At 34.6% G+C, this 14638-nt stretch overlaps 3 protein-coding genes and 1 long non-coding RNA gene across 5 annotated transcripts in view; 3 read left to right on the forward strand and 1 right to left on the reverse strand.

The window, feature by feature from the left end:
* Positions 1–3628, forward strand: Dx (deltex E3 ubiquitin ligase). Its single transcript, XM_083077952.1, has 6 exons — positions 1–316; positions 943–1135; positions 1229–1498; positions 1578–1869; positions 2065–2383; positions 2584–3628. Exons 1-6 carry the CDS (start codon positions 147–149, stop codon positions 2933–2935), a joined length of 1596 nt encoding a protein of 531 aa, XP_082934078.1. The 5' UTR covers positions 1–146; the 3' UTR covers positions 2936–3628.
* LOC145959282 (uncharacterized) lies at positions 3315–6867 on the forward strand. Its single transcript, XM_083077963.1, has 7 exons — positions 3315–3446; positions 4240–4633; positions 5124–5316; positions 5389–5528; positions 5631–5793; positions 5933–6181; positions 6394–6867. Exons 2-7 carry the CDS (start codon positions 4554–4556, stop codon positions 6520–6522), a joined length of 954 nt encoding a protein of 317 aa, XP_082934089.1. The 5' UTR covers positions 3315–3446; positions 4240–4553; the 3' UTR covers positions 6523–6867.
* The window catches only part of Bugz (Bub3 interacting GLEBS and Zinc finger domain protein), a 16665-nt gene continuing 8564 nt past the window's right edge, over positions 6538–14638 (forward strand). Inside the window, exons 1-7 of one of the 2 annotated variants that reach the window (XR_014434967.1) lie at positions 6538–6630; positions 7090–7398; positions 8935–9061; positions 9262–9698; positions 9833–10196; positions 10393–10879; positions 11691–11994. Coding sequence is in view for 1 of the 2 variants with exons in the window: in XM_083077953.1 (XP_082934079.1) it covers positions 7358–7398; positions 8935–9061; positions 9262–9698; positions 9833–10196; positions 10393–10879 (1456 nt within the window). In the remaining variant the exon portion in view is untranslated. The remainder of the gene's footprint in view (positions 6631–7089; positions 7399–8934; positions 9062–9261; positions 9699–9832; positions 10197–10392; positions 10880–11690; positions 11995–14638) is intronic. The other variant, XM_083077953.1, reaches the window with a different exon arrangement.
* LOC145959289 (uncharacterized) lies at positions 11121–13915 on the reverse strand. Its single transcript, XR_014434971.1, has 3 exons — positions 12886–13915; positions 12156–12445; positions 11121–12023 (listed from the first exon to the last, which is right to left on the reverse strand). It is a non-coding gene; the product is annotated as an uncharacterized LOC145959289 (long non-coding RNA).

Raw genomic sequence — 14638 nt, forward strand, 5'->3', positions numbered from 1 at the left:
GACGTCGACGACGTCGCGGGATCGTCGACCGTGGGAAAAGTCGAAAATGTTCCCACGCTCCCGCTGCGCTGCGAGTGTATGTCGCGCGTGCGTGTGAAATTCCACAGGGAGGGAACGTGGTGGCGGCGGCGAGGGGGGAGGAGAGGATGAGCGCTCAGGGGCAGGAGCACGGACACGCGGTGGTCGTGTGGGAGTGGGAGAACCGTCACGGACGATGGAGGCCGTACAGCCCAGCTGTGTCGCAACATCTCGAGCGGGCCCACTACAAGAAGCTTACCCGGGTGTTCCTCAACGACGCGGATCCCACCCTCGACAGGTCGGGACGCGCGATAAATGATCGTCTTATACTCTAATTGCGATGCCTCGCACGCACATTTTTGCGCGTTCCAGATGAAACAGGTGTATGTTGGGTTTTGGGGAGAGAGAAAGAGAAAGCGACGAATGTATGTGTGTGATCTTATTTAATGTCGAATTGATCTTGATCATTTTATTGATTGATTGCTCATCGATTATTGATCTATCCAGCTTGACTTGCTCCAAAATTATTTTATTGAGAGAAAGTTTTTTTTATGTAGGCATACATATAAATACCTGTTATTTATTTACAGTTATATTTAATAGGAGAGAGAGAGAGAGAGAAATCATACTGTTGCTGAATATTAAATAAAGTTACAGAAATTTAAATTTATATCCTTATCTTAAAAGAAGAAATATAATAAAGATATTAAGCATAATAAGGATATTAAGTATAATAAGGATATATAATCTTTTTTAACTTAATGTAATTTTATTGATGCAATAATAATTTATTTAATGTAATTAGTAGCAATTTTCAATAATATTAATTATCAAAATCTAGTATAATAAAATAATAGTTAAACCATTCCATAATATTCAACCTTTGACCTTTAAAATAATACATATGATTTGCGTGAAAATTAGGTATTACATAAACTTGAGAACCAAGACACAATGCAGCGACGACGGCGACGAGACGTACAATGTAAGGAGAAAGTTTTATTTACCGGGCTCACTGGCTGGCAAAGGCGCCAAGTGGGAATGGGCAGGTGATTCAGATGATTGGCATACTTACGATATGGAAGTTCAATGCCTCATAGAAGAAGCATGGGCGAGAGTAAGCAAAAAAGCATTATAAGATAAATAATATTGTACTTAAAATATTGTACTCTTAATTGTACTCTTAATTGTGAAATTAATTCTTTTGCAGGGTGACAAGACTATTGATATTTCAAAGACTTACTTGGGTTTTCCCTACATCATCAACTTTTGCAATTTGACACAAGTGAGATGCTGTACGGGCTATGTAAGGCCAATAAGACGCATACAGCAAGCACCTTATCCACTGGTCAAAGTTGCACTGGAGGAACTGCAAGTCACTTCTGGGAAGAGATCAGCGTCAGTTACAGTCAAGAGTTCCACTGTCAAGGTTGCGCATAAGAAGTCGTCTAATGGAAGTACAAAGAAGAGTAACAAGAAAGTGAGCTCCATCTTATTGAAATATTATATCTATACTGAAATAATGTTACAACGAAATTCAGCTTCAAAATTATTTTCAGAACAAAAACGGGGACACAAACGGGCCGACGAATATCGCGCGCGTTATTCTCAGCAATTTCAACATATTTAGCAGCAAACATGGCATCGAGAACAATCCAGCGGCAACAAACATAGAGTCCGGTCAGAAGCGAAAGACGTGGGACGCGGTGCTGGATGTCGATTCCAGTAGCACCAAGAGCGGTCGCAGACCTAGCGTGGACACCGTCTCTACGTATTTGAGTCACGAGAATCCGATAGATTTGCTAGATAGCAGCGTGGGAAGCGATGACGCTTTCAAGGATTCTATTCTTGGTACATGTTTAAAGATTTCTGTACATATCTATATTAATCCCAGCAATAATTTAATAAAATAGTTATATATAAATTTATACGTTTGATTAAATGATAGTTTATTTATACATTTTTCTGTGAATTTAAATTTATATTTCAAAAATACTGGAATGTTTGAACAAACCTAATAAATTAATAATTATGCTAATTTCGCAGGGGTGGATGTCACAACGGACGTGATATCTCGATATGTGAAAGTGGTTGAAAGCGATGGATCCGATTCCTGTCCGGTGTGTCTGGGCACTCCAGAACCGTTGACAGTTGAACTAACGCGATGTAGGCATAGATTACACTTGGCATGTTTGAATGCGATGCTTGGTTGTCAACAGCCACCCATGTACATACAGTGTCCGGTTTGCCGTATGATTTACGGTGAAAAGAGAGGCAATCAGCCACCGGGAACGATGAACTGGACGCGAATACCGCGGGCACTGCCAGGTTTTCCAAACACCAATACCATACAAATCACTTATGAGTAAGTATCAGAGAGAGAACTAATCGCGAAAATTTATAAATTAAGTTCTTAATAGATTATAAATATTCTCAATTATTATATAAATATAGTCAAGTTAAAATAATTTATATTTGAATCGGAGAATAAAAAAAAATAAATCAGTTAAATTAGGACTTAAACTGAACATTAATTTTTATCAATTTTAATCTTAATCTTTTCAGCATTCCATCCGGAATTCAGGGTAACGAACACCCGAACCCTGGTCAGGCATATTACGCCGTGGGCTTTCCTCGAGTGTGCTATTTGCCAGATAACAATCTTGGCCGTCGAGTATTGAGATTATTGCAAATCGCATTTGAACGCAGGCTAATATTCACAATCGGTCGATCGATCACCACTGGTCGTGAAGATGTCGTTACGTGGAACGAAATCCATCACAAGACCGAGTTAGGTCCATCCACATCCGGTCACGGTTATCCCGATCAGAGTTACCTCGAAAGGACACTTGCGGAATTGGCAACGCAAGGTGTGACCGATGGACAATCATCACCGATATATCAACAGTTGCATTAATTGCATATATAAATAGACAGGATTTATGCGACAATAAGTTAATCTATAAAGGTAATAACAAAAAAGAAATTCAATTTTTTAAATTAGACGTAAAAAAAATATATATTAGAATTGATTTTGAGTAAATTGAGTTAATTATTAAAAATATCAATATATAAAAAGACATAATTATGAAGATTTTGAAATTTTGAAATTAATAAACTAAATAAATTTATCTTATTAATTTTATAGAACTAAGAAGAATTGTTTAAAATAGACTTAAAACTTCAGAATTTTTTTGCACTATTAACTTATTTTTTTTAATTTTATGGATTGACTTATTTTTGCATACGAATTAGAAATGTATATTTTGAAATGTACTTGATGCTTATTCCGTGCTAAGCAAGGAACTGATAGATATATTCTACAAAGCAGAGTCTTAGATTTTTATATGTATCATTTTATATATATATATCTTCCGAAGAAAAGTATTTTATCGCGGTTAAGATGGGAGAAATCGCATCGAATAAAGGTATTGAATTTATTTTATAAGTAGTTTTATATACTTTTATAGAAAAAAAATATATATGTATATTTAATGTATCTTGAATGAAACTTGTCAAGAATTAATATTTTATCATATCTTTTGAGCAATAATTCGAAAGATGCAATTGTAATGCAATGATAAAACGATAATAGAGATTTATAGAATAATATTCTTTTATATTTACTTAAATTATATTTCAATTGGAAACTAACTTAATCCTTGAAAAAGATAAAAAGATTAAAACATTGGTAATCAAATGTCAAATACATAAAGGTTGTATTGATATTATATATTGATATACAAGTTCGGATACTTTTTATATATTTGGTGTATGCTTTTTTTACTTTTTTAGGATTATTGTTATTATTATTATTGTTATTATTATATTGTTATTATTATAAATTCTATGTTTATTAAATTAAATGGCAAGTTAACTACATTCCAAATTATATATTTATAACTTCTTTATAAAATAAAACAGATTTATGTTTTATTCCTGAGAATTTTAATATAAATTTAATATAAATGATATATTTTAAATATATATCATTACAATATATCTTGTATGTCAATATTATATATCAATAATTCTCTGATAGAATCTCAATAGCAATCGATTAAAATATTAAATTAATAATTTGGTATTATATATATTACAATAATGAAAGTAAGATATCTCTCTATTTCATAGAGATCCTATTATTTCTAACAAATATTTAAAACACCTAAATAATAAATTATTATGATAAAATATTTTTAAAAATCGCGACTTTTTTAGATGATAAATTTGTGGAGCACATGCCGTGCGTTAGATGGCGTATCTTTCAACACAATTAAAATGGCCGAAAATTGATTTTTTGTCGCGTCTCCTGGACATGATTATGCTTGTGAAACGAGTTGTTTTTTCACAAACAAATGGAATTTTAACGTAACAACAAGAGCAACAACCATGGATCCGTGTTAAACTTTATGCTGAATGACAATTCATTGTAATTTGCTTCGAATTTTGGTGATTCGCGCGTTCCGCGATCTGACGTTTCTCTGGATTTCTCCAATGATTTCCCCATTTTTATGGATTTAAACGTGTCATAAATGAGTACCGAAGGCCAGCATAACTGCGTTCTGTGCAATTCCAAATTGGGATCCAAGCAGGCACTGCAGGAACATTTTAGGTACATTTGGTTATCATAACCAAGTTGATTTGCTTAATCGGTTATCAGAGTCGATTAATTATAACTTTATTACGTTATCACATCGTAAGCATATAATTCTAAAGATTTTTTGGAGAATAAAATATGTCATAGCTAACAAATAGTATAAATGATTCAATTCTTCGAGTCAAAACATTAGACAAAAAGCATACACAATACACACACACATTCATACATCTATATACGTATCATGTTGCCTGATATCGGTAAAGTTCAAAATTCATATTAAAAATTAAAAGGAAATATATATTGATTAGATAATATTATTATTTGGAAATTAATTAGAAATGAATAAAAATATATAAACGTAATTAAATAAAATTATTTATCACAGAAAATAATTTCAGTTTTATATGCTATATACATATATAAAAGAGAATTAAATGAATGATATGTGATTAAGAATATGTACAATAAATAAATTTTATATTATCTATCATATCTTGTATAGGAAACATGCGAATAAAGAAATAGATACACGAGGGAGACCTGTAAAAAACTGCAAAAATGCTGACACTCAATGCGACATATGTGACAAATCATTTGATACAATAACTGCAACAATAAGACACAGATTTAAGATGCATCCTAATTCACCGACCAAATTTTATTGCTCTTATTGCGGAAAACAATTTCCTTTACGGGTAAATAATTTAATTTTTCTTTGTCTCTTTTTATAATTTTTACAATAATTTTACAAAAATTCCATTGTTTAGACTCATAGGGATAATCATCAAATCTCACATGACTCTTCTGAAAGTAAGAAGATAGAGCAACACAAGAAATGTATGGATTGCGATATGTTGTTTTACAATGAAAGAGCTCTGAGTTACCATTATCGTTCTATTCACAAAAGGTAATGATTTATTAGTTAGTCTACCTTGATCTTGGGGGGAAAATACAATTATTATTATTATATTTATGTATTTATTAATTGATTATTTATCGCATTTTGCAGAATGGTATATTTGTTTCAACCTATAGCCACTCCTCCGCCTAGCAATAAAATCAAATTAAACTCTATGAATGATGCACTGAGTGTATATTATTGCCATTTGTGTGGTGCTGAATATGTTATAAAGTTCAATTTGCAACAGCATCTAGAGAAAGCACATACTCGAGTAAGCAGAATAAATCGTAATAAATAATATACAATTTTTATCATTTATTTTTTAAATATATACAAAAACAGAATGGAAACAATAATTTTGGGGTGTTCTATATAGAGACTGACATATTTTCTTATAATGTGCATTGCAGAAGGAAAGAGATACTATGCCGGATGATTTGATCAAGTGTACAGTATGCTCGGCATTGTTTTACAACAAAAAGGCCTACAATGTTCACAATTCTTATCATCAGCCTAATGATTTATATGTAACTTCTGAACAGCAGAGAGTGCAGACAGTGACCAAAGTCGATCAGGACTTTGACATTAGGAGAGTGGAAGCTGTAGCTGATAAATATATACCACGACCTAAAAGACCACTCAACAAACACCGAACAAAGGTAAAGCTTATTCTCAATTTTATTTTTCTGCTTAAGCAGCAATATTTATATTTAATACAATATTAAATAATATACTAAATATATTAAATATTGCATAAGAGAAATATTTCAAGTAATTTAATGTATATATAATAGAATGTACATAGATGTAATTAAATTAAAAATAATATAATTTACACATGATATAGTAATTTAATGTAATGTAAATTTAGCTAAATAAAATGCGGAAGACAGAAACAGAGGACACAAAGAGCGAGAGCTCTTCGGATGATCCTACAGGCACCAATGAATCTAGTGATTCCGAGAGCGATATTCCGCTGCAGCAAAGAATCGCCAGCTAACAGAAATTTTCTCTCTAATCATAGAAGGTTTTCTATCCACTTTCGACGAAACTTTGTTATAAGAAGTTTATGAAAATTAATGCAATCATAATAGTATCAAGCTGATTTGTGAGTTTTTTTTTATAAATGTTATGCATATATGCGTGTTAGAGATTTAGATGTGACTGTAGAAGGACAAATGTGTAATCACATTTCTCAGATCGTGTTCAGGAAGTACGATAGTTACAATTGATTACGATTAATTATGACAATTTACTAATTACATATAATCTTTGCGTAACAATTTTATATATATCATACATATATCTTTTTATATATTAATATATAACTTACATCTCATGCATATATCCTGGACGTGATTTAGTTTTTTTTTTATCTCTCTTACAGCAACACTGAGTTTTATTATAAGTAGAAACCCTTTACATTTTATTTGCTTTTATCTGTCCAGACATCTGATTATGAACGATTTATATCTCAGAAATTTTTGTGTAAAAAATATATATATATGCATACATAAATTGAAGCCGTGATTCGATTCCCGATTAAACGATTTGGTAATTTTCAAAGGTCGCGCCTTCCAACCCCAGTCTCGGCAACCTATCGTCGGGGAATTCCCTAGATCCTCTAGAATCTTGAGACGCGCCACGTTGGCGACTTCCGCTGCGACGTACGGAAGAGATGCGGCGGCCATTTTGGACTGTCGGTGTTTCGCGTGTGTGTGCGTGTGTACAGTGCGTTACTACCGAGATCCGTATACTTGCTAGTCGAAGCGATAGCATCGTTAAGGGAGTCCCGCCGATTGATCAAGAAGCCACTTCGATAATCCGGCGAGAGGATGGGACGCAAGAAGAAGAAGCAGTCGAGACCCTGGTGTTGGTATCCTTTTTGTTTCATCGGGGGAGACGACGACAACGATGGGTCGCCAACAGTCACTTTTACGTAACCGTATTTTTAGCTCCACGACCTTAGCTACGCGATCGTGCGAGCGGAAATCGATCGATTGACAGTGATTTGGACAGATAGTGATGCGATTCGCTCGGGGAAGTTGCGAAAAATTCCCCCTGTCCGTGGAAGGCGGGGAAATCGATACGCGATTTCCTCGCGCCACTGCGACATGCGTGTGTGTTTGCATGTGTGTGTGTATGTGTGTTTGTGTATATGTATGTAGGAGACAGCGCAGCTGTTTTCCCACCGTCATTGCGTATATACATATACATGTGGCGCGTATTACACGATGATGTAACGAAAGTTGCCGTCGTGGGGCTTCCGTACACGAAGGCGGATGAATCCAAAGGGATTGAGATTTGGAATCTGTTCAGTGAAAATCATGATGAATTCTCAAACTGTAGGCATTTAGTTTTTTTAAATACATGCAAGTCAGCATTAAGAAATTTATTTTCTTACATTCCTTGCTTATCATGAAATTTTATATGAATTATTCAAGACATTTCAGACTAATATCACAAAACAGGTTCTACTGATTCTGTTCGATTCATCTATTTTTCTTTAAATTTAGAATCCTTATATTTATTATAATTCATTCAACATTCTCATTGTTTAGAAATAATTTTATATGGGTCATCATAAAGGAATTCTCACATCAATTTTTCATACTTCCAATCACTCGACATGAAAATGTCTAAATAAATAGGCAATTAGATAGCTAATTAAATAACTTTTAATTAATTGTGAGAATTCCTTTGTAATGATCCATATAAAATTATTTTTAAACAATGAGAATGTTGAATAAATTATAATAAAAGTAAGGATTCTATAAAGAATTAGATGAATCGAACAGAATCAGTAGAATCTATTTTGTGATATTAATCTTGAATAATCTGTATAAAATTTTATGATAAGAGTGAGAAGTGTAAAAAAATTAATTTTTTTATGCTGACTTTTGGATGCATTTAATCAGTAATAAATCTATGAATTGAATAAAGACTTCTTAGATGGAAAGTTGCATTCAGAGAGATAATTTGCAATTTGTTTTGAGTCAAGTCAAGAATTGATTTTGAAATTATTTATCTATTTGTTTATTAAATTATAAATAATAATTAGAAATTTGAAAAGGAAATACACAAACACACATATATACAAATGTAGTATATATTTTTTTAATTATTCTATAAACATAAAGAAATTCTTTGAAGCAGAATTTTGATTTTAAAGATTGAAAATTAAAAAAAAAATTCATTTTTGTGTAATACAAATATTAATCTTTTAAATCTATTCTTTTAATGTTACATACTTCTATTTTTTTATGATAAATCATATAATATTTCCTTTCAGGTCTATTATTTATAATATTGCTCTTATACATTTGACAGATTTGATTTAATATATACATAATTATTGTATAAACATTTTTTTTTAAATTTCCTATGATTTCCTTAATCCACTTTTCAAAAGGTATTGCAATCGCGAATTTGAAGATGAGAAGATTCTCATTCAACATCAGAAGGCAAAGCACTTCAAATGTCATATCTGTCATAAGAAACTATATACGGGACCAGGGCTTAGTATACATTGTATGCAGGTAAATATAATTATACATTACATCATTTGCACTATCTATTCTTTATAATGCATCTTCTATACTCTTTTTTTTGTCTAAAATGTTTAATCAATTATTATTTATTTATTTCATTTTAATTTCAAGAAAAGAATAATTACAAAGAACAAATTTTATGTCCCATCTATTTAATATCATTTTAAGATTGATTCTTTTCTTTGCAGGTTCATAAAGAAGCAATAGATAAAGTACCCAATTCATTGCCAAATCGTAGCAATATCGAGATAGAGATTTATGGAATGGAAGGTATACCACCAAATGATGCAAAGGAACATGAAAGGCAGCGAAATGGCGGCAGGCCAGGTACACCATCGTCCGGTGAAGACGAACCCGTACAGAAGAAGGCGAAACCGGAAGGTCTATTGGGTTCTGCACCGGGCGCGATGTCCGGTATGGCAACTGGATTACCCGGAATGCCCCAACAACCCGGGATGCCCCCACAACCCGGGATGCCCCCACAACCTGGTATGCCACCATTACCTGGTATGGCGCCGCATCACGGCATGGCACCACATCCTGGTATGCCTCCGCATCCCGGCATGCCTCCTATGCATCCTATGATGTCGATGGGCCACGTGGGACCTCCGTTCATGGGTCCAGGGTATGCTTCTCGATTAAAAGAAATTTTATTGTGAAATAAAATAACTATATTAATTTTTTATTAATTAATCTCTTTATTTATCAGTATCTAATTTAATTTAAACTTTGTTTATTCAATTTATTTTTCTTTTCTAGCATGATGTCTGGCATGTCAGGCATGCCTTCTGGTATGCAACCACCAGTTTCGGGTGCATCGATTCCGCCGGCGCGTCCGCTGTTCCCAAGCGCTGCCGTTTCGACGTCGGCGGCATCGACGGTTGCGTCGGTCAGCGGTTCCGCACCTCTGGGCACTGACTTTAAGCCGATCACATCTGTGGCCAGCGGTGGCAGTTCTATAGGGCCGGTAAAGCCGACATTCCCCGCTTATAGCAGTACCGGCGAAGCCGGCGTTTCCGCCGCCGCAAACAATCTTGCCGGCGGCGGCGATCAAAAAGTTAATCTTATCGCAACTACCGGAGCCGCTAGTAAAATCATTCACCCTCCGGAGGATCTCAGTTTAGTAAGTTTATATATCTTGACTTTTATTTCCAATTATATCAGTTCTGTTTTCTTAATTCTAATCTATATCATTGGTTTTAAAATACATATGCTAGACTTCTTTATCTCTTCATCTTGTTTTATCTCTGCATTTTTAATTTCGAAAAATTTTTTAAGATGATGCAAAGCAATTTTTAAATGAATGATTTGTTTTGAAGGAGGAAATTAGAGCAAGGCTGCCTAAGTATCAACGTCGACAGACCGATGAGTCTGGGCGATCGGCGCAATCGGAGGCAGCGGCGGCCGCGGTTGCGGTAGCGGCTGCAGCAGCGGCAGCGGCAAACCAACAGCAACAGGCCGCGTTGCAACAAGCGGCAGCGCAGCAGCAGCAAGCAGTGCAGCAGCAACAACAACAAGTGCAGCAACAACAGCAGCAGGCGGCTGCTGCAAACGCGGCGGCCGCGTTTCAGGCGGATCAACAGCAGCGACAGCAACAGGCAGCAGCGTTAAACGCATTGCAACAACAACAGCAAAGGTTCCCGCGGCCACCGCAGGCAGTCATGGTGCCGGCTTCAGCGGCAGCGATGCCGGTCAGTTCGGTGGCGTTGATGGCGCCCCTAATGCGACCCACCATGACTCTAGCCGCGCCTGCTCTCATTCATGGAGGTAACATGATGCGACCGCCCCCCATGGGCCTGCCGCCAGGTAAGTCTCTGCGGGTTTGAGATCTGCGAACAATTTTACTCCCTTCCGCCCTCTTTCGAACAAAGCTGCCGTATTGTCTTTTTTATTCCCTTTTATCGTTGAAATTTCGAAATTTTCCCCTTAGTACTTTTTATCAATTTTTTTCCAACCACTCTCCCCTTCTACCAGCCGTTGCAGACGGTAACAGTTAATCGGTGTACGTAAATAATTGTATCGATGGTTCAATTTTTTTATCGCGAAACTTTGAATAAAGTACTTTGAATAGTCTTGTGCTGCTTTCCATTTTGGAAACAATCTGTAGGAATGTTCTCTCAAATATTTTTTGCTTCGAGGACATATATATCAGTAATATAATAAATATCAATTATTATTTATTCAAATAGAAGAAAAAGCAACATTTCCGATGGAGTGTTTATTTTTAATGACAATTCTACATAAATAATTATAAATATTTTTATATCTTACGTAATAAAATCAAGTAAATATTTTTCAAGTAATGAGTAATTAAGTCTTCTCTATCATTGAGTTATTTTAATCTAATGAATTGCGATTCTATCGGGAATGTGATGTATTATATCCCTACATTTCGTTTTTGTAAACACGATCCTTACATTGATCATCCTTACCTACTCGGTCGAAAACCGAGGAAAAGTTTTGGAAAGAGCAAATAAAAAAAAGACTCGCTAATTAATGATTAATTTGACATATTTTAGTTTAATTCAGCTCTACATTATAATACAATATTTGCTCCAATTATTCACGATATAACAACTATTTCTATTTTTTGAATATAAAATAATTATATGCTTAGAGAGAGATAAAGACAACGAGTGCGATGGGACAGATAAATAAGAAACAGACTGGACATTTGATGGGGGGAAAGAGATTAAAAAGTTGACAACGTGCACGAAATTGCGAATATTACTACTGACTCGAGACAGCAAAGAGAAAGAGAGGCGATAAGAATGTCACATGACTATTCAGATAGAGGTGTAGAGATCTCAAGATTCTCGACCGAATGATACGCCACAGAATCTCGACGACGCAACGTCTTGTAGTCCTTGTGCGTTTATACGTTTTAACGGTGCGTTTGCAGGGCGCCCGGTCACTCCTCGGTGAGTGTCGAACGAACCCAGTCTGGTTACTAAAACCGTGTTTTACAATACAAGCGCTACAAGGTTGGTCCTTAGCAATTAGCATGCGGTGACATGGCCTATATATCTATATACATATATATATCTATATATCTTGTTATATTTATTATTATTATTCTTACATTGTTGATTAATCTTGTCATCATTGTCATCATTAATACACCTACATATGTACGTATGTACGTATATACCTATAATATATGTACAACGGTACGAAAACGCTCTTCGAACGGCGATTTAGAATCGTAGGAATCTGTTCGAATGGCTTTCGCGTGCTATCGTACATATATTTTTGTATATTCGTAATATTATCACTGGACGAGAGTGGGTCGAGCGGCCAATGACACTTTCTTCTGGATTCCAATTTTTTCGTCTAATTTGTCAGAATTTCCTTTTGGACACGCATCCTGACCTGAAAATGTGTCCTCTCTAGAGATTAAAGTAACAAGATTTTTGGTAAAATATGAATGTTTTAATCAGTCACTAATACATGAGCGGTCGCTCTCTCTCTCTCTCTTTTCATTGGGTGCATCTACCCTCGCACATTATGCATTTTTAAATTAATGTTATTTTTATCGATACTTGTCGCGTAACGATTCTCTTCTCTTTTTTACAATTTTTTAATTTTATACACATTTTTTTTTCTTTATCTTTGTAGATTCTGTACAATTCCTAGTACAATTCATTGACGAGAGAACAAGAGAAAGAGATATTTCCGGCCGCTCGACCGTTACATTATTTTTACATCATGTATGATTTCTTTGTTTCTTTTACGTTCTCATCAGCTTCTTTATTCACACTATCTCGATTTAACCATGTTACTTCTTACGACTCACATACGCCATTATTTACCTCGCCAACAGCCGTGTTACCATCCTGTCTCTCTTTTCAGTATATTACTTATATATTATATATATATAGCTTGGAATCCTGGTGTTGTGATATAGTAGTAAAGAAACTGCTTCTTTGGGCACGGTACTGACAGTCGTTCGAAGTTGTCGTTCCAAAGAAAAAAATGTAGAGAAAAAAAAGAAATGATATAATTATATGTAACGATAATTATTTTCTCTCGCGATCTGTCCCTTCCTTCTTCGTATTCGATTGGTGATCGAGATAAAGTAGTCATTATAATCATATTGAAATTATGCTATAATTTATTCTTCGCTAATCAAAATGTCGTGGATCTATCGAGCCACTTTTTTATTTCTCAGTTTCTTGATTAATTCGAAGTCATTTCTCCACAAAAAATTCAGTAAGAAAATTTCAGTTATAAATAATAAAGCGTCCTCTTTTCTCGCAAAGATTGTTGTTTTAACGGAAATTAGTAGTTGTAGAATTTTTTTAAAAATTTAAGATAAAAAGAATTTAAAAAATCTAAGATAAAAAATTATTTGTAAAATAAACGCACATGATAAACAATATTATTCTTATTTTATACGGAAAAGTTGATTTTTAAGAGTGTACAAATGGAAGGTGGATCGCCAGATCTGAAGTATCGAAACAAAGTACAATAAATAAATAAGATAATAATGGAATGAAGAGGGAAGGGATCGAATTATATTCTCACCGTGCTCTTCGGTGCCTTTTATTTTATTTTATTTTTGTTCTCATGGAAAAAAAACGCGAGAAAACTAGCAACGAGAACGAACGTAACGTATCTTCCTCACACCATAGCCTAGCTTTTGTGTTACACAATCAAAAGATTTTAGATAAATTGAGCCAAACAAAACAGTAAGTAAACGACTTCACGTTACCTAGTATATCTATAATAACTCTTGCGCTCAACCGAGGGTCCGCTCGATTAACACGATATTTTTTCTCTTTATTATGTTACGCGGCACGAATAAGTATCCGCGTAAATATGAAAGAGAGAGCGAGAAAAAGATATCGCTTCTTGTGTTGAGCAATTTGATTTTATCGATTTATTTAGCGCGTTTCGGTGCTTTTGAAAGTTTCAAGCCAATTATTTCATGCTCGATTGCAAAACGCTATAGAATTTAAGGATCTCCGACATTTGGATCTTTTGATATTTAAACGCGTTTTTGGAGCAACGCGTCTTGGAAGATTGGCCGACAGCTGAGCGATCTCTGCGGGCTTTGCATACGTATTATAATATTATATGATATCGAAAAAAAAATAAAATCTATTGTGTGTACCCAAGCGAGACTCGTTCTTTGTATGGTGTGAGGTTTTCTTTGTGTGGTACCACCTTCTTGTCAGTTTTGTTTGTGACTTGTATTGCGTATGCGGCGCACTGCATGCTGAGCTGAATTCTTCGTACATATATATATCTATATATTATATATATACATATATATATACCTATCGTATCTAGTTTGAAGATTCGCATTTAATCAGAGATTGCTGGGTAGTACGTAGCACGTGAGCAGATTTTGGGCACGTGCCATGGGTATTTAGAGTACTTGAGAAAGAGAGACTAGAGAAAAATTCATCATCTCGATTCTCAAAAAAGCATATTTTGCTTAGAAATCGAAAATTTTCCCTCGATCGACTAATATTTATCTCGATGAGTAGAGACAGATTGCTGAAAAGTATTCTTTGAGTGGTCGATTGAAGGAAATTAATCAAATAATATCTCGCGAAT

The sequence above is a fragment of the Camponotus vicinus genome, unplaced genomic scaffold (assembly GCF_025532165.1).
Source record: "Camponotus vicinus isolate PSW18456_S1 unplaced genomic scaffold, iyCamVici1.0 SCAF_1, whole genome shotgun sequence".
NCBI lineage: Eukaryota > Metazoa > Arthropoda > Insecta > Hymenoptera > Formicidae > Camponotus > Camponotus vicinus.